We start from the raw sequence: 20,297 nt of genomic DNA on the forward strand, positions 1-20,297 counted from the left end.
GATTTTTCTAGATTAACAGTTCTTGAATATCGCCATGTGTTATATTATATCGCTTACCGTCAGCGGAAGAAACCTTAAATTTTGCTTTCGGTTCCTTTCGGTTTTACTCGGTTTGACTATCAGAAAAGTCAACGGGGGTGTAAATGTTTAACAAACACACTACCGGGGTAAATGTGAAACGATAAAAAAAAGTCGGGTTTATTTATTTAACTTTCACACAAAATTGGAATCTAGCAATCGCGCGCGAGATGGATCTGATCCAATCCTACGACGGAGAAGCCGTTTCCTCTTCGCCGGATTCTTCACCGCCTGGTATATCGAAACGGCACTAAGCTCTCACAGTAGCTAACGTGAACCCAATCAAAATCAAACCCAATCAATCCGACCTAAAACGTCGTCGTTTGCAACCCTACCTAATACCTCTGCGCATCCCTACAAGCTAGGGTGTGTGGAAGACGCTTCGATTGGTTCCTTGAGCAGTACAACACTTTTTTTCACAGATACGGTTACGTTGACGACGTGGAAGTAAAACGGCGGCGTTTCTGTTTATATATATCCCAGAGAGCGAGAGGGCGGAAGTGGAGGACGATTGAGAAAAGGGCGGAGCGTGAGGCAGGTGGCTGAGAATCAGTGACTGACACGTGGCTTCGAAAGCTGAGCTCAGCACTATAATGCCATGTTAGATGTGGGAAAATTATTAAAAGTTGATAATTACGGAAACTGAATTACAATTAACTATATTGAATTATCATTGGTTAAATTATTAAAAATTAATAATTACAGAAAACTATACAATTATTATAATAATTTAATGTATTTTTTTAATAAGTGTGAACATATAAAATATTTTGTCTTTGTAAAATTAGCTTTTTAGACTTGAAGATACGCTGCATGTGTTATTTGCACAGTTGCAGCAATGTAAGCTTTTATTTGGATTCTTTATTATTGGCTAGTTAACTTACTGGGAGATATCCAAATCTTGTATATTTATTAAACTAGCACGACTAGTACATCTTCGTACTGATCCATGCGTATTCCAGTCTGGCTTGTGTATTCAAATGTAGTTTTAAACTCAATTAATCTTCCCACGCATGACATTTTAAAAACTTTTGCATCGGTATACAGTGTGCCTCACTGGCAGATACCCAAATCTGGTTTATATATAAACTAGCATGTACTAGTCCATTTTCAAATCGATAGTCCAGTCTGGCTTGTATAAACAATTTAAATGGTTTTCAACGCTTGACATTTTTTAAAACTTTTGCATCGATATAAGGGAACCCTGATATGGTTGGTGTTAGTGTGTTACAGACATCTAAAATAGCAAATATGAGTCTAGGCTGTGATCTCTCTGTTCTAGAAGAGCTTACTTCAAATGCCAAGCTAATACAAGATGATGTATTGACCAAGATACTTAAAGCTAACGCAAACACAGAGTACCTCAGCCGTTTTCTCGAGGGAAGCTCTGACAAAGAGCTGTTTAAAAAGAACGTACCAGTGGTGAGCTATGAAGATGTTAAGCCTTATATCGATCGTGTGGCGAATGGAGAACCCTCGGACATCATTTCGGGAGAACCCATTACTACGTTTAACCGAAGGTATACACTATACACCAGCTTATCATTGAAGAACTAGAGTTTCCTTGTTCCAAAAAATAAAAACTAGAGTTTCTTATTTACATATGAATGATTTTTTTTATTGTGCTAAAATTTGGCATATGAAAGATTTGTTGAATCAAAGAGTTATAAAATTGTTGTAAATTAATGGTTGTTTTTTTTTTTTTGAAACACCACATGCATTCATTACTTAACCAAAGTTAGGTGCGACATTTAAGCCAAGTTCAGCAGATAACACCTGCTTTGCTACCAGATCAGCATCTTTGTTTCTCACACGAGAAATCCAAGAAAAAGAAAAGAACTCAAAAGATAGAACAACAGATTTAATATCTGCAACGATTCCGTAAATCGCAGAGAAAGATTGATCCGCTGTTAGGGACTTGATAAGCTGTTCACAGTCAGATTCCACACACACTCTTGTAAGTCCCAATTCTCTGCACTCTTGTAAATTAATGGTTGTTTAGCTCTGGAACTTCAAGTGGGAATCAAAAGATATATCCTACGAACAACATCTACTTTGAGAATCTGCTATTCGGCTATGCACTAAGCTCTGTCGTTATGTCCAAGTAATTAATATTTACATGCTTTCCTTTTTTTATGTGCTGACAAGTAATTATTTTGACGGCGAAGATGGATTGATATCTTTTTGGTTGATATTTAAGGCACGTAGATGGTTATAAGCAAGGAAAGATGATGATATTTAGGTTCACTCACAAGATATCAACAACTCCTTGTGGTTTGCCTATTGCTCCCGCGCTAACGAGCTTCACAAAGAGCAAATATTATTCGAGCATGGCAAAAAATAGTACAAGCCCATATGAGGTCGCACTGTGTCCGGATCCCGAACAGAGTATGTACTGTCAACTTCTATGTGGTCTTGTCCAGAGAGACGAGGTTGTAAGTGTCGGTACTACGTTCCCCTCTGTCTTGGTTCAAATAGTCCATTTTCTTGAAAATTACTGGAAAGAGTTGTCTAGTAATATCCGATCTGGTCATGTCAGCGACTGGATCACCGACCTTAGTTGTAGAGATTCTGTCTCTATCATCCTTAGAGAACCAAATGCTGAATTGGCAGATTTAATCGAAAAAGAATGCGGACAAGAATCTTGGCAAGGTATCATTACAAGACTTTGGCCCAAAACCAAATGCATTGAAACTATTGTTACAGGAATTATGTCTCAACACATCCCAGCACTGGATTACTACTCTAATAAACTGCCTCTAGTTTCCAAAGTTTATGCATCCTCTGAAGCATTTTACGGGTTAAATTTGAATCCTCTAAGCAAACCACAACATGTGTCCTACACATTCCTACCCAACATGTCATATTTCGAGTTCATACGTGTTGATGCCGATGGAGAAGACACAAGCGAGATTGTTGATCTTGTGGATGTGACGTTAGGTCACTACTATGAGCCCTTGGTCACAAACTATTCCGGTAGTCTCCCATTTAATTTATTTATTACTAAGTACTAACTATTAACTAAGTCTAAATAACTTCTTGTTTTAACTAACGTTGTTATGATATTTTTTTTTAAAGGTTTACACAGATGTAAAGTGGGAGATATTTTACAGGTCACTGGGTTTTACAATAACACACCACAATTCAGATTCGTACGTAGAAAGAGTACGGTTTTATGCGTCGATGTAGAGCCAACAACTGAAGAAGATATTTCAAAGGCGTTGGCTCGTGCAACAGTCGTTCTTGAATCTTCGGATTTGATTTTGACAGGCTTCACATGCTATGGTGACATCTCCACTGTACCGGGTCACTACGTCTTTTACGTGGAACTCAAAGCCAAAGTCAACAATGGCACCACCGTTATACAACTTGATAACAAGGTGTTGGTAGAGTATTGTTGTGTCATGGAGGAATCGTTGAGTGGTATTTATAGGAGACTTAGGGGAGATGAGGGATCAATTGGAGCTCTAGAGATAAGGGTTGTGCAACAAGGAACGTTTGATTCTCTCATGGAGTTTTTTCTCTCGCGAGGTTCTTCTATATCTCAATACAAGACACCTATTTGCATAAAGTCTACTGAGGCTTTAAAGCTTCTTGAAGACAAGGTTCTTGCTCGGTTCTTCAGCGACAGATCCCCTACTCTCTGATCCAGATATGATCTATTTGTATATGGTGATGATTGCCACCAAAAACAATTAGATTGCCTAATTGAAGAATAATGAAGTAAAGTAGTTATTTGGTGAGAATGGTTTCTTTGTGGAGAAATTTGTGGTTTATGTGTTGTGTGCTTTTCTTGTGTTAGCTTAATCTGAGTATCTTGGTCTACATCCTCTTGTATTTGCTTCGCATTTGAAACACTACTTTTATTTCCGTCAATGACATGTGAAGCATTATTGTTATTATTTTTTTTGAACACACCAACCGATTAAACTACATATCTAAAAAAAATTAGACTATTACAACCAGAAAAAAAACTAGACGGAAAGACAAATAACTAATAACACTACAACGAGAATGATAGAAATGTCAAAAGGGGAGAAGAAACTATAGAAAAACTTTTTGTCAAAAAAAACTTCATTCTAAACCTTAAAACTGTTAACGTACCCAACTGAAAGGGTACCAAAGCGGTTATAAGAAACTGTCTCGGATGATGATTCGAGGCAGCCTTTTGCAGCATAAACGATGTTTTCTCCTTTAGAGGTGCCGGTTGTCCCTCGGTTAAGTAAGACTTTCCATGTAAGACACAAACGGTAATAATGCTGAATAGCAATAGTCTCTCGATGTGTAACCTGAAAAAGTGAAAATACTGACAGATAAAGAGCATGGCCAATGACCGTAAATATAATTTATATGTATAAAATTGTGGCCATACATATACAATAGTTTTAAAATATAAAAAACCTATTTAAATATAAAAATGATAAACTTAAAATTATTTTGCAAACAGTAATCTAATAGCTATATATACTCATATAATAATTAATATAAGTAATAACTATAAAATATATAATAATATGAATACTTTTTTTTTAAAAGGCTTAATATGAATACTTTTTCGAATATTAATATTTGAAATCATTCTAAGAGCACGAGCAGTGGCTCAACTATGGAATAGTCTCTACAGATAAATATTGATATAAAGGTTAAAGTAAGAGAGAGAGTACCAAAAAACAAAGAAACGATTCTTTAAGAGGAGACGTCCCTCTTTTAATTCTACACGTATTTGTCTACTTCTCCCTCTGAATTTAAATCAATGTATGATGTTTAAGGTTTTGCATACATATTAAAAAAACAATAAATACACTATTTTAATTGTTACTTTTTGGTTATATCAATAAAGTTTCACTATTCATAATTATACTTTTTATTTTATATTTAAATTTTAAAAATAATTACATTAATTATATCTCAAAACATCATACATTTGTATACAAAATAAAAAGATAGAATATCATACATTCGTATCCAGAGGGAATAACTTTTAACAGTTCTAATTTTAATTATAAATCTGTTTTATGTTGAAATATTAATAAACTTATGCTGAGAGACTTAATAGGAGAAACCTATCACTAATGAATAATTATGCTCTAAGCTTCCGAGTACATTACCTGATACTCATTCTAGATTAAAATACTGATATTGGAATTCTATTAGGTTTGTTACCTGAGATGCTTTGTAGTTGTAGGCTTTCAATCGGACTCATTGACCTACTGGCAGATACCCAAATCTGGTATATATATTAAACTTGCACGCACGACTAGTACGTTTTCATCGATAAACGCGTTGTCCAGTCTGGCTTGTATAAACAATATAAATGGTTTTCCACGCTGGACGTTTTCAAAAACTTTTGCATCGATATAAAGGGACCCCTGATATGGTTGGTGTTACAGACATCTAAAAGAACAAATATGCGTCTAGGCTCTGATCTCTCTGTTCTGGAAGAGCTAACTTCAAATGCAAAGCAAATACAAGATGATGTATTGAACAAGATACTCAAAGCTAACGCAAACACAGAGTATCTCAGCCGTTTTCTCGAGGGGAGCTCCGACAAAGAGCTGTTCAAGAAGAACGTACCAGTGGTGAGCTATGAAGATGTTAAGCCTTACATCGATCGTGTGGCAAACGGAGAACCCTCGGACATCATTTCTGGCGAACCCATTACTACGTTTAACCGAAGGTATACACTTTACACTATCTTATCATTGAATACCTAGAGTTTCCTTGTTCCAAAAAAACTAGAGTTTCTTATTTACATATGAATGATTTGTTGAATCAATGAGTTATAAAATTGTTGTAATTAATGGCTGTTTAGCTCTGGAACATCAAGTGGGAATCAAAAGATATATCCTGCGAACAACATCTACTTTGAGAATACGCTATTTGGCTTTGGACTAAGCTCTATCGTCATGTCCAAGTAATTAATATTTACATGCTTCCTTCTTTTTTATGTGCTGCCATGTAATTATTTTGACGGCGAAGATTGATAAATATCTTTTTGGTTGATAATAAAGGCATGTAGATGGTTATAAGCAAGGAAAGGTGATGGTATTTAGTTTCACTCACCGGATATCCACAACTCCTTGTGGTTTGCCTATTGCTCCCGCGCTAACGAGCTTCATAAAGAGCAAATATTATCCGGGCATGGCAAAAAATTGTACAAGCCCGTACGAGATCACACTGTGTCCGGATCCCAAACAGAGTAAGTATTGTCAACTTCTATGTGGTCTTGTCCAGAGAAACGAGGTTGTAGGTGTGGGTGCTACGTTCCCCTCTGTCTTGGTTCGAGTAATCAATTTTCTTGAAAAGTACTGGAAAGAGTTGGCTAGTAATATCAGGTCTGGTACTGTCAGCGACTGGATCAACGACCTTAGTTGTAGGGACTCTGTCTCTACCATCCTTGGAGAACCAAATGCTGAATTGGCAGATCTAATTGAACACGAGTGCAGCGGACAAAAATCTTGGCAAGGTATAATTACAAGACTTTGGCCCAAAACCAAATATATTGAAACTATTGTTACAGGAACCATGTCTCAACACATCCCAGCATTGGATTACTACTCTAATGAACTACCTCTAGTTTCCAAAGTTTATGCATCATCTGAAGCATTTTTCGGGATAAATGTGAATCCTCTAAGCAAACCACAACATGTGTCCTACACATTCCTACCGAACATGTCATATTTTGAGTTCATAGAAGTTGATGACGATGGAGAAACCACCGGTGAGATTGTTGATCTAGTGAATGTGAAGTTAGGTTCCTACTATGAGCCCTTGGTCACAAACTTTTCCGGTAATGCCCCTTTTAATTAAACTTATCATTTACCTACATAGAGATTACGTGTTTTTGTTTTAGCTAATCTTGTTATAATATATTGTTTTAGGTTCACCAACCAATAAAATTTTATTATTTCAAATTAAATATCTTTTAGAAAAAGAAATAAAATATTGTCAAGTTATAATATTTTTAAAATAAAAAGGTAAAAAAAAAGTAGTACAGAAAAAAAAATTAAAAAAAATATATTTTTAACGTCATCAACAAAACACTAATCGTTAAACCCTAAGTCCTTAACCCTAAACCATTGGGTAAACCTTAAGCCCTTGGATAAATCATAAAGTCTGAATCAAAAACACTAAACACTAAAACCTTTAATCATAAATTCTAAATCCTAAACCCTTGAGTGTTTAGTGTTTTTGATTTAGAATTTGGGATTTATCCAATGGTTTAAGGTTTACTCAAGGATTTAAGGTTTAGGATAAGAGTTTAAGGATTTAAGGTTTTGCTGGTTAATTTTTTTTATTTTAAAAATATAATATAATCCAACAATATTTTGCCTCCTTTTAAAAATGATATCAAATATGAAATAACACATTTTTATTGGTTGGTTCACCCAGAACTAAAGAATAAGTCTTATATTATTATTATATTTTAATATTTTGTTCCTTTTCAGGTTTACACAGATGTAGAGTGGGAGATGTTTTACAGGTCACTGGGTTTTACAATAACACACCACAATTCAGATTCGTACGTAGGAAAGATTCTGTCTTATGCGTCTATGTAGAGCCAACAACTGAAGAAGATATTTCAAAGGCGTTGGCTCGTGCAACAGTCGTTCTTGAATCTTCGGATTTGATTTTGACAGGCTTCACATGCTATGGTGACATCTCCGCTGTACCGGGTCACTACGTCTTTTACGTGGAACTCATAGCCAAAGTCAACAATGGCACCAACGTTCTACAACTTGATAACAAGGTGTTGGTGGAGTATTGTTGTGTCATGGAGGAATCATTGAGTAGTCTTTATAGGAGACTTAGGGTAAAAGATGGACCAATCGGTCCTCTAGAGGTAAGGGTTGTGGAACAAGGAACGTTTGATTCTCTCATGGAGTTTTTTGTCACCCGAGGTGCTTCTATAACTCAATACAAGACACCTATGTGCATAAACTCTGCCGAGGCTTTAAAGGTTCTTGAAGACAAGGTTCTTGCTCGGTTTTTCAGCGACAAATCCCCTCCTATCTGATCAAGATATGACCTATCTGGATACGGCGATGACGAACATCAGAAACAATTAGATCACCAAGTTGAATAATAATATGATGTGAGAGTGTTTTATGTGTTGTGTGTTTTTCTTTTGTGTCGCCGTGTGGAATGTTAAGTGTAATTGTTCAATGTTTTTTTGGAAAATGCAGTATTCAATGTTTATCTTGCCATAAATCCGGGATTTTCTATTATATACAGTTTTAGTCATCCCATTAATCCTATATGTGGTGCGGTTTTTAGTTTAGGCATTTTTGTTATGTCTATTTTTTTGTCAAAAAAATAGACGGCCAGTTTTAGGATTATTGATATGATTTCAGAAAATACCTTCAAGGCTTCAACCTTCAAATTAATAAAATCTTTTCGTCTATAGATGTAGGCATGTAGCTGGTTTGGTGAATCATGTAAAATCTATATGTAGTTTACTTTCTTGTTTATTTATTTGTTTCTATAGTATCTTCTCGCATCTCTTATAACAATGTGGAATTTTGGGATATCATTATGCGTGGTCAACATAAGTAAATAGCACCAATTAGCAATAATAACTATTTTGAGACAAATTGTGTAATGTCTTTTTTGGTTGTACTAAGTGGGATAATATGTCTGCCCATCGCTTCGCAGACCAGGGTGGAAGCACGAGAAAGCAATGGCAGTGTGGTTTGGGAGGAGATGAGGAGTTATTCTTTCTGTTCCTTCACAAAATGTTAATAAATTTTGATCTATTAGAGTAGATAAAAAGAAGCATTAGGTTGTAAAAAGGTTTTTGAAGTGAATAAATTTAAAATTCTTTCAAAAAAAAAAGATAATATGTCTGCCCATCCTTGAACCGTATAGAAGACAATAATGTTAACGATCATTTATTCAAAGATTATCAATAATCATCACTTAGCATCATCCTGATCAAAATCGAAATTGCATGTTGAATTTTCTTCATCGTCATTTTAATTATGTAGTGATGATAATATTATATTTCATTTTAGAATCCTATTAGCTTTGTTACCTGAGATCCTTTGTAGGCTTTTAATTGGATTCGTTGACTTATTAGCTTGCCTGGCAGATATCCAAATCTGGTTTATATATTGAACTAGCACGTGCTACTCCATTTTCGAAATCGATCTACGCGTATTCCAGTTTGGCTTGTATAAACAATATAAATCGTCTTCCACGCTTAACATTTTTAAAACATTTGCATTGGTATAAAGAAACCCCCTGATATGGAAGTGGTGAACTCAGACGACAAATATGAGTCTAAGCTGTGATCTCTCGGTTCTGGAAGAGCTAACTTCAAATGCAAAGCAAATACAAGATGATGTATTGACCAAGATACTCAAAGCCAACGCAAACACAGAGTACCTCAGCCGTTTTCTCGAGGGGAGCTCCGAGAAAGAGCTGTTCAAGAAAAACGTACCGGTGGTGAGCTACGAAGATGTTAAGCCTTATATCGACCGTGTCGCAAACGGAGAACCCTCAGATATCCTTTCTGGCAAACCGATTACTGCGTTTTTCCGAAGGTATACACCATCTTAACATTGAATAACAAGAGTTTCTTGTTTACATATGAAAGATTTGATGAATCAAAGAATTATAAAATTGTTGTAATTAATGGTTGTTTAGCACTGGAACCTCAAGTGGGGAAAAAAAGATATTTCCTGCGAACGACAACTTTGAGGATATTCTATTAGGCCTTGCACTAAGCTCCCTCATTATGTCCAAGTAATTAATTTCTACATATTTCCTTTTTTTAATGAAAGTAGCGAAAATGGATTGATATATTTTTGGTTGATATTAAAGGCATGTTGATGGTTATAAGCAAGGAAAGGTGATGATCTTTAAGTTCATTCAGCCTATATCCACAACTCCTTGCGGTTTGCCTCTTGCTCCCTCGATAACCATTATCATGAAGAGCAAAAATTATAGGAGCCCGGGAAAACGTAGTACAACCCCGGACGAGATCATAATGTGTACGGATCCGAAACAAAGTATGTACTGTCAACTTCTATGTGGTCTTGTCCAGAGAGACGAGGTTGTAAGTGTTGGTGCCCTGTTTGCTTCTGTCTTGGTTCAAATAATACGTATTCTTGAAAAGTACTGGAAAGAGTTGTGCAGTAATATAAGGTCCGGTCGTCTCAGCGACTGGATCACTGACCATTGTTGTAGAGATTCTGTCTCTATCATCCTTGGAGAGCCAAATCCTGAACTGGCAGATTTAATCGAAAACGAGTGTGGACAAGAATCTTGGCAAGGTATAGTTTCACGACTTTGGCCCAAAACTAAATGCGTTGAAACCATTGTTACAGGAATCATGGCTCAGTACATTCCAGCACTGGAGTTCTACTCTGATAAACTGCCTATAGTTTCCAGTATTTATGGATCCTCTGAAACTTTTTTCGGGCTAAATGTGAATCCACTATGCAAACCACAACATGTGTCCTACACATTCCTACCCAACATGTCATATTTCGAGTTCATACATGTTGATGCCGATGGAGAAGCGACAGGCGAGATTGTTGATCTTGTGGATGTGAAGTTAGGGGCCTACTATGAGCCCTTGGTCACAAACTATTCCGGTAGTCTCCCCTTTAATTTTATATATTACTAAATAAATCAAAATAACTTCTTTTTGTGGTAACTAATGTTGTTGTAATACTTTCATGTTGGTTTAGGTTTATATAGATGTAGAGTGGGAGATGTTTTACATGTCACTGGATTTTACAATAACGCACCACAATTCAGATTCGTACGTAGAAAAAATACGGTTCTAAGTATCTTCGTAGAATCAACGACTGAAGAAGATGTCTTAAAGGCGTTGGATCGTGCAACAGTAGTTCTTGAATCTTCGGATTTGATGTTGACAGGCTTCACATGCTTTGGTGATGTCTCCACTGTACCGGGTCACTACGTTTTTTACTTGGAACTCAAAGCCAAAGTCAACAATGACACCAACGTTCTACTACTTGATGAAAAGGTGTTGGTGGAGTATTGTTGTGTCATGGAGGAATCACTGAGTAGTTTCTATAGAAGCCTTAGGAGAAAAGATGGACCGATCGGACCTCTAGAGGTAAGGGTTGTGCAACAAGGAACGTTTGATTCTCTCATGGAGTTTTTTGTCACCCGAGGTGCTTCTATAACTCAATACAAGACACCTATGTGCATAAACTCTGCTGAGACTTTGAAGGTTCTTGAAGACAAGGTTCTTGCTCGGTTCTTCAGCGACAAATCCCCTCCTACCTGATCTATTTGGATACGTTGATGATGACCACCTGAAACAATTATATCACCTAGTTGAAGAATAATGAAGCAACATATTTATTTGGTGAGAGTGTTGCTTTGCGGAGACATTTGTCGTTTTATGTGTTGTGTTTTTCTTTTGTGTCGTCGTGTTCGATGTGGTGCGCATGTTAAGTGTGATTGATGCGTTATTTATTTTTAAAACTCTTGTATTTGCTTCGCATTTGCGTTAGCTTTAATTATCTTGGTTAATACATTCTCTTCTATTTGCTTCGCAAGACTGTGATCAGCATTTGGGTGCCTTAATACAATCACATTTGTGGACAAATAACAGAAGATTTCTCACATCATGCCGGTTAATTATGCATGCCAAGTTAATTTCTCGCCAGAACGGTTTTCAATGTCAGGAGTTTGTGAGGGTAAGTGCTGGTCTTTGGACTTGAAGAGCTGAAAGTCTTTCAGGACTCTTAAATGTTACAATGGAGTATGCATTGGAGCTGAATGGCATCCTTTGGAGCAGAGTGAAGTCGTTACTTGTGGTTGGTTAAGCAACCTTTTTCAAATCTATTTTTATTTTCTTGGCATGATACCTGCCTTATTTTGTTCAACAGATAGTGTCTTAAATCTCTATGCACCAGTAAAAGCAACGGGCGTCGTAGGTGCAAGGAAGATAAACTCTCTATTAAAAATTGACATCTTGGAGGTACGGTATACTTTTTATGTTTAGAAAAATTTACTTTTTCTAGATAAGTATGTATTCCTAAAAGATAAAGGAAATCATGTTTTGAGGCTGCTACAAATATGGGTCTAAAAATTTGTAAGATTATTCATTCACACAATAATATGAAACCCTAAACGGGTATTTGCCTCAATACGTTTTGTTATATATTGTCTTCTTGCTTAATTTGTGGCTGTTCACAAAAAGATGCATATTTGTTCTTTTATTATAGCAAAAAAAAAGGAGTTTCTGTATGAGTAGCCTTGTATATAGGATGCGTCTTAAATAATTTGGAATCAAATATCTTATAATCATATTCTCTGGCTATTGGCTAATACTTAGAGATTCAACTTCTTATGTATCCATTAGTTCATAGGTTTCAGAAAGGGTAACAAAACTGTAACGCCCAACCGTCATGGCTAATGGGCGTCGCACGCTCGCTCACTCGACATGTGGACCCAATTCTGTGCAGTGGACGGTGCTTTAATTTTCCGGAGGCTAGATAGTCTTGTGTTTTATGTATTTGTTTCTATAGTAATTTTTGGCTTCTGTTATAATTATAAGGAAGTGAAATTGGGATCATCGTCATGCATGGTCAAATGGTTTTTTTCTCGTCAAAAGTCAACTGGATCTTATACTTGCAAAGGATACAGATTTCACTAACTGCGTATAGCGATAGTGATTGTGATGGCTGTAATATTACAAGACGATCAAATGTACTAGAAGTTTCAGTACATTTCTGGAAAACAACTTGATCTCTAGGTGTTCATGAAAACAACCTAAATACAGAACATTATTAAAAACTGCTTCAGAACTAACGGGCTTTGTACAATCTTCAGAGAGCTTGGTCTCTCCGGTGTAGGAAACTCCGATTCTTTAATGTGACAGCCTTTCCTTCTGCAGTCTAGAAAATCTGTATTTACTGAATTAATTAGATGTATTGTGTAATGTCTTTTTCCAAATTTCATTTTTAGTTCACATGTGCCACGATATTAATTTCTGCCCTTTTTTTTTTGTAAATGAAAAAAAAAGGGCAGAATAATGTTAACAGTCATTGAACTATATAATGGACAATAATGTTAACAGTCATTTATGCAAAGATAACCATTAATCACCATTTCGCATCATCTCATCAAATTCGAAATTGCATGTATGGAGAAGTTTCGTCATCTTCATATTAATTAAGCATTGATGGTAATATTATACACTAGTTTAAGATTTTACTTATTATTATTTGTTTATATACACATTATTTTATGTATTATTATTTGTTTAATATTCTTTACATATTATGAAACAAATTAATAAATATATATTAAATAATTGAAAATCTATTAACTGTTACGTATATAATTAAATTGACACAAATACATCAATTAAAGAAATCACTTTGTTTATTTACAATCATTATGTGGTAAATAAATTTAAAAAATTATTTAATCTATTTTGTATTGTATGTAATTAAATTTAAATAATATTAACATAGATATATATGCTATATTTTAAATATGACAGCCTATTAAATGAAAACTCATAATCATATGATTTTATGATCATTTGTATTTTTAAACGAATATTTTAAACCATTAATAACAAAAAACATTATTTTTAATAACTTATAATCTTTCTTGAATATTCAATGCAAATTTCAAAAATTAAATATTAAGTTCTCTAAAATTTTAAACCATTTGATCACAAAATCTTCAATGTAAGATTTTTAACAGTTTTTTTTAATTTATAGTCGTTTTTAAAAATTTAAAATATAACATCGAAAAAATATAAAATTTTACTATATAGTTGATAAGATTGTTTAATTTATTTTAATAGTATAACATTAAACAAAAATAGTTAAGGATATGTAAATTGTTATCAAATCTTTATTATTAAAATTATTTATTGTCAAATATATATTATATTCATTTTTGATAATTCCGTAACTTTTATTTAAGGAAAGAATGAAAAATATTAATTGTGGATTGTTAATTAATTTATGGTTAGTTAGTGAAAAATATATAATATGTGTTTAGTGGACTATAGAGATATTAAGAAGCATTGTAGTGATGACACGTGTTATCACTCAAATAAGTTGTAATATTTTTTTTTAATATATTTGAGATATGTATCTCATTTTAGAAAATCCTATTAATTACCAGAGATTCTTTCTAGGCTTAAATTTGTATTCGTCCACTTATTGGCTTGTTGTGGTTTAGATACTAAACTAGACACGATTAGTCCATCTTCGTATATATCCAAGCGTATTCCAGTCTGGCTTGTGTAAACAATATAAATCGTTTTCCACGATTAATATTTTTAAAAACTTTTGCATCGTTATAAAGATACCCCTGATATGGGTTTGGTAAACTCAGACGACAAATATGAGTCAACGCTGTGATCTCTCTGTTCTGGAAGAGCTAACGTCAAATGCGAAGCAAATACAAGATGATGTATTGACCAAGATACTTAAATCTAGCGCAAACACTGAGTACCTCAGCCGTTTTCTCGAGGGGAGCTCCGAAAAAGAGCTGTTCAAGAAGAACGTACCGGTGGTGAGCTATGAAGATGTTAAGCCTTATATCGATCGTATCGCAAACGGAGAACCCTCGGATATCCTTTCGGGTGAACCCATTACGGCGTTTATCCTAAGGTATATACACCATCTTATCACTGAATAACAAGATTTTTTTATTTACCTATGAAATATTTGGAATCAAAGAACCGGTGTGATTAATGGTTGTTAGCTCTGGAACTTCAAGTGGGAATCAAAAGATGTTTCCAAGGAACAATAACTTTGAGAATATTAAATTCGCCGCTGCCCTAAGCTCTCTCGTTATCTCCAAGTAACTTTTTTACATACTTCCTTCTTTTTATGTAGTTCCAATAGAAGCTGATTAATTACAAATTTTATATCCTCTTTCATTAAGATAGAAGTTTTAGAAAAAAATATTGTTTCACAAAGATTGATTTTTGTATGTTTTCTATACAGACTATTGATTAAAAAGCATTAGAATTTGATAATTTCAAAACGATGCATGGTTAATGTGTTTTTTTAATACATATGAAAACACCAAAACATCAATATTTAAGAAATGGAGCGAGTATATATTATATGTTGTGGTTTCGGATCTGGAGTTTTTACGGGCTTCCGTCCCGAACCTACTACCATTCCAAAAAAAAAGAAGAAAACTGATGCTTTCATGTAGATGAATATAATATCGTTTTGGTTGATTTTAAAGGCATGTACATGGTTATAAGCAAGGAAAGGTGATGATATTTAGTTTCACTCAGCCGTTATCCACAACTCCTTGTGGTTTGCCTCTTGCTCCCGCGACAACGATCTTGCTGAAGAGCAAAAATTATAGGAGCCCGGCAAAAAATAGTACAAGCCCGGACGAGATCATTCTGTGTACGGATGCGAAACAGAGTATGTACTGTCAACTCCTATGTGGTCTTGTCCAGAGAGACGAGATCGTAAGTGTTGGTGCTCCCTTCGCTTCTCTATTAGTTCAAGTAATCCATTTTCTTGGAAATTACTGGAAAGAGTTGTGCAGTAATATCAGGTCCGGTCATGTCAGCGAGTGGATCACTGACCTTAGTTGTAGAGACTCTGTCTCTATGATCGTTGGAGAGCCAAATCTTGAACTGGCAGATCTAATCGAAAACGAATGCGGACAAGAATCTTGGCAAGGTATAATTTCAAGACTTTGGCCCAAAACCAAATGCATTGAAGCTATCGTTACAGGAACTATGGCTCAGTACATCCCAGCACTGGAGTTCTACTCTAATAAACTGCCTCTAGTTTCCAGAACTTATGCATCGTCTGAAGCATTTTTCGGTATAAATGTGAATCCTCTAAGCAAACCACAACATGTGTCCTACACATTCCTACCCAACATGTCATATTTTGAGTTCATAGATGTTGATGGCGATGGAGAGATTGTTGATCTTGTGAATGTGAAGTTAGGTGGCTACTATGAGCCCTTGGTCACAAACTATTCTGGTAAGAGACCGTCTGGATTGTACTTATTATTGACTGCCACTTGCTTTTTTTTAAACTAATGTTGTTATGATATTTGATATGGTTTTTGTCAGGTTTACACAGATGTAGAGTGGGAGATGTTTTACAGGTCACTGGATTTTACAATAACACACCTCAATTCAGATTCGCACGTAGAAAAAATACGGTTCTAAGCGTCTATGTAGAGCCAACGACCGAAGAAGATCTTTTGAATGCGTTGACTAGTGCAACACTCGCTCTTGAATCTTCTGATTTGATTTTGACGGGTTTCACATGCTATGCTGATGTCTCCACTGTACCGGGCCACTACGTTTTTTACTTGGAACTTAAAGCCAAAGTCAACAATAGCACTGGTGAACTACCACTTGACAACAAGTTATTGGTGGAATGTTGTTGTGTCATGGAGGAATCATTGACTAGTATTTATAGGCACTTTAGGGCAAAAGATGGATTTATTGGAGCTCTAGAGATAAGGGTTGTGGAACAAGGAACGTTTGATTCTCTCATGGAGTATTATGTCGTCTCACGAGGTTCTTCCATATCTCAATACAAGACACCTATATGCATAAACTCTGCTGAGGCATTAGAGGTTCTTGAAGAGAAGGTTCTTGCTCGGTTCTTCAGCGACAAATCCCCTCCTCTCTGATCCATATATGATCTATTTGGATATATGCTGATGACGACCAGCAGAAACAATTAGGTCACCTACTTGAAGAATAATGAAGCGACTTAGTTTATTTGGTGAGAGTGGTTTCTTTCTGGTGAAATTTGTGGTTTTGTGTTGTGTGCTTTTATTTTTGAGTCGTCGTGTTGGCGGTGGACTTGTATTTGCTTTGCATTTGCGTTAGCTTTGAGTATCTTGGTCACCACATTCTCTTGTATTTGCTTCGCATTTGAAACACTAGTTTAGTTCTGTCATTGGAAACCTTTGAAAGCTTTAATTAGAGCATTATTCAATGAATATCTTGCCATAAATTAATGTTTTATGTATTTCTTGTATATATCTTGTATATTTGTAACCTAATATGATTCCAAAAATATTTTCGACTTTCAAATTAATAAGAAATTCTTTAATTATAATTTGATGAACCATGTTAAATTATTTATTCGTTCATCTTCTTATTTTATTTCTCTTTGTTTCTGCAATATCTTCTTGCATCTGTTATAATAATGTACAATTGGGAGCTTGACATGCTGGTGCATTGACACAAAGAGAGTGTTGATTGACATGTTTCTTTGGAGTATAGCTCAGACATATTCAAAAATGTTGAAGTTTGGGTGTTGCTGTTGTGTTATGCATGGACGACGTGGACAGAAGGAACTAAGACGTGATAGACATAGAGAATTCTCATTGGCTGATCTTGTTTGGACGTGATTCATAAACTAGAAGATCCTCAGATCACAAATTGGAAGATTTGGAGATGCTGATTTTTAGGAAAAGAGATATTGCACAATTGGAAAGAATTGGTGGCAGTATATAGGAAAGCTTATACTTAGGATTAGGTTAAGCTTTCAACGTTATATTCTCACAGAAACACAAATAGGGTTTTTGGGTTTTCAGAAAGTGAGTGATTTGTAAACGTGATCAAGAGGAGTTGGTGACAAAAAAAAATTGGTCCGTGACAAGCCGTATGTGGCGTTGTGTAATTCGGATTAGACAAGTCTTTGTAAAAGATTGTTTAAGTGATTCTTAATAAAGAGACAGTTGGTCTTTAAACCTTTGTGTTCTTATTGGTTTCACCTGCCATAGACTTTTCACAAGTAATCAATTTTCTTGAAAGGTACTGGAAAGAAATGTGCAGTAATATTAGGTCCTGTCATCTCAGTGAGTGGATCACCGACCTTAGTTGTAGAGATTCTGTCTCTATCATCCTTGGAGAGCCAAATCCTGAACTGGCAGATTTAATCGAAAGAGAATGCAGCGGACAAGAATCTTGGCAAGGTATCATTACACGACTTTGGCCGAAGACAATATGCATTGTAACCATTATTACAGGAACTATGGCTCAATACATCCCAACACTGGAGTTTTACTCTAACAAACTGCCTCTAGTTTCCAAAAATTATGCATCCTCCGAAACATTTTTCGGGATAAAGCTGAATCCTCTAAGCAAACCAGAACATGTATCCTACACATTAATTTCTACCCAACATGGCATATTTCGAGTTCATAGATGTTGGTGCGGATGGAGGAACTGAGGGCGAGATTGTTGATCTTGTGGATGTGAAGTTACGTCACTACTATGAGCCACTGGTCACAAACTACTATGGTATCGTCCCTTTCAATTGTACTTATTATTAACAATCACTTGTTTTTGTTTTACTTTTAACTAGTGTTGTTATGATTTATTTTTTTTTTTGTCAAAATGTGAATTATCATATAAATATGAGAATGGTTTGTAACTTGTTACAAAATGGATTATCTCTAATTAGGAAACTCCTTGAACAAGAAAATATAAAAACAAGGAATGCCTAGAGATAAGGTGAAGGAGATTACTCATGTTGTTATGATATTTTGTTTGGAGCTCTATAGGTAAGGATTGTGCAACAAGGAACGTTTGATTCTCTCATGGAGTTCTTTGTCTCCCGAGGTGCTTCTATAACTCAATACAAGACACCTATATGCATAAACTCTGTTGAGGCTTCAAGGGTTCTTGAAGACAAGGTTCTTGCTCGGTTCTTCAGCGACAAATCCCCTACTATCTGACCCAGATATGATCTGTATTGATATGATGATGGTCCTTTCAGAATAATGAAGTAACAAACTTTTTTGTCGAGGCGAATTCTCTATTTTGATCACTTTGTATGATTGGTAAGTGCTATACTTTCATTTTTTGCTGTAGAATTATAGCTGTGATTACTAAGTTCAAAAAAAAAAAACTTATTTGGCGAGTGTGGTTTTTATTTGGAGTAATTTATGGTTAAGTGTGTGTAACTGATGCTTTTTATTTCCTGTTCTTTTACAAACGTCATTTGCAAATCGTGTGGGCAATAAATAAGTGAAACATTTAGTTTGTCAACAAATAAATGATACATATTTAAGTGCATGAGGTATGATTGGTGTATTATCTTCTCTTTTCTTATACAGTTTGGTGTGTTATCTTATTTCATCTTATAAATAAATAAAATCTTTCAGGCTCCAATTAGCTATTTATTTAACTTAGTTTGAATTCTTTCACTGGCTTCTTTCAAGCCTTCTTAATAAAATACCAAGAATTATTATCTGAAAAACCTGAGTAGAGTAGAACATTGATTAATGAATTGTTTCAAGACTTGGAGATTTTCAAAACCTGAGTTATTTCTTTAGGGTTCGTTATTATTGGCTTCCTGTATATTCTGATTATGACATGCACTCCTAGCTATTTCTTCAATCCTTTGCAGAAAAAACTTTCAAGAAAATGATCCGTGAAGAAAACCCTAATTAGAGCATTTATCTGTGAGTATCTTTGCATAAATCAGGGATTATATGTTCTATGAAAAAAAATTTGGTTAAAAATAATAGGTTTCTAACTCAAAACAAAGTAATAATTAGTAATTCTATTTTTTTTACTTCATTCCATTGTTGTTTATACATTAACGTATAAGTTCTAATTATTTTTTTTTTAAAATCAGAGATAAAGGATCACTTCGTATGATTGGCAAGTGTTGTACTTTCATTTTTTGGTTGTAGAATTATAGATGTGATTATCTTTGGCATTATTAGTGGGTTTGGGTAAACCTATGGATAATTACCCATGTTAACATCCCTATTCTTTGCTTTGGTTTTAGGTTTTTAATTTTTAAGAGTCATTAAATTTGAGCTATAAGTATTTATCTCTTCGGAGTAATTATAATAACATGATTTTAAAGAAAAGCTGAAAATTTATTATAAATTGCTGTGAACGTTAAAAAGTGATAAAGCTTGATTGCTTTTGATTGAGTGTTGTGAACTTAAATGGTATTGTCTAAAGCTCCCACAGCTGGCACCATTCATCCTCACTATTTGCATTCTTTACAGAAAACGTTTTTGTATGTATGATATTCTATTGATTAATATGTCAAAAAATACATATTTTAACAAAAACAATCAGTAGCTTTTAACTCAATATAAATTAGACATTAGCAAAGTAACCCCACATTTAAGTGTTGGATATCGTCTTAATTTTAGTAACTATCTCTAGTTTTAAAGAATTTTGTTAACTCTATAAATTTTCTTTAACATATCATATGTTTGATTAATTACAT

General features: G+C 34.8%; 4 protein-coding genes across 5 annotated transcripts; all 4 read left to right on the plus strand.

Moving 5' to 3' along the window:
* The first annotated feature begins 1,209 nt into the window (after positions 1-1,209).
* Positions 1,210-3,977, plus strand: LOC106419883 (4-substituted benzoates-glutamate ligase GH3.12-like). Its single transcript, XM_048741847.1, has 4 exons — positions 1,210-1,598; positions 2,081-2,182; positions 2,279-3,054; positions 3,157-3,977. The coding sequence occupies exons 1-4, from the start codon at positions 1,288-1,290 to the stop codon at positions 3,723-3,725; spliced, it is 1,758 nt and encodes a 585-aa protein (XP_048597804.1). The 5' UTR covers positions 1,210-1,287; the 3' UTR covers positions 3,726-3,977.
* A 1,248-nt stretch (positions 3,978-5,225) lies between these two features.
* LOC106419884 (4-substituted benzoates-glutamate ligase GH3.12-like) lies at positions 5,226-8,277 on the plus strand. The gene is made up of 4 exons (XM_013860727.3): positions 5,226-5,755; positions 5,891-5,992; positions 6,090-6,868; positions 7,527-8,277. Exons 1-4 carry the CDS (start codon positions 5,487-5,489, stop codon positions 8,093-8,095), a joined length of 1,719 nt encoding a protein of 572 aa, XP_013716181.2. The 5' UTR covers positions 5,226-5,486; the 3' UTR covers positions 8,096-8,277.
* A 131-nt stretch (positions 8,278-8,408) lies between these two features.
* Positions 8,409-13,775, plus strand: LOC106419929 (4-substituted benzoates-glutamate ligase GH3.12-like). Its single transcript, XM_048741848.1, has 4 exons — positions 8,409-9,623; positions 9,727-9,825; positions 9,904-10,679; positions 10,776-13,775. Exons 1-4 carry the CDS (start codon positions 9,355-9,357, stop codon positions 11,342-11,344), a joined length of 1,713 nt encoding a protein of 570 aa, XP_048597805.1. The 5' UTR covers positions 8,409-9,354; the 3' UTR covers positions 11,345-13,775.
* Positions 13,776-14,036: 261 nt separating this feature from the next.
* LOC106419902 (4-substituted benzoates-glutamate ligase GH3.12-like) lies at positions 14,037-20,245 on the plus strand. Of its 2 annotated transcripts, XM_022691559.2 has the most exons (5): positions 14,037-14,702; positions 14,797-14,895; positions 15,292-16,055; positions 16,148-16,548; positions 18,607-20,245. In XM_022691559.2, the coding sequence occupies exons 1-5, from the start codon at positions 14,434-14,436 to the stop codon at positions 18,778-18,780; spliced, it is 1,707 nt and encodes a 568-aa protein (XP_022547280.1). In that variant the 5' UTR covers positions 14,037-14,433; the 3' UTR covers positions 18,781-20,245. The 2 variants fall into 2 exon arrangements, with proteins under 2 accessions (XP_022547280.1, XP_013716201.1); XM_013860747.3 differs by lacking the exon at positions 18,607-20,245 and having other exon boundaries at positions 14,053-14,702; positions 16,148-17,063.
* Positions 20,246-20,297: the final 52 nt, after the last annotated feature.

The sequence above is a fragment of the Brassica napus genome, chromosome A9, assembly GCF_020379485.1.
Source record: "Brassica napus cultivar Da-Ae chromosome A9, Da-Ae, whole genome shotgun sequence".
Lineage (NCBI taxonomy): Eukaryota > Viridiplantae > Streptophyta > Magnoliopsida > Brassicales > Brassicaceae > Brassica > Brassica napus.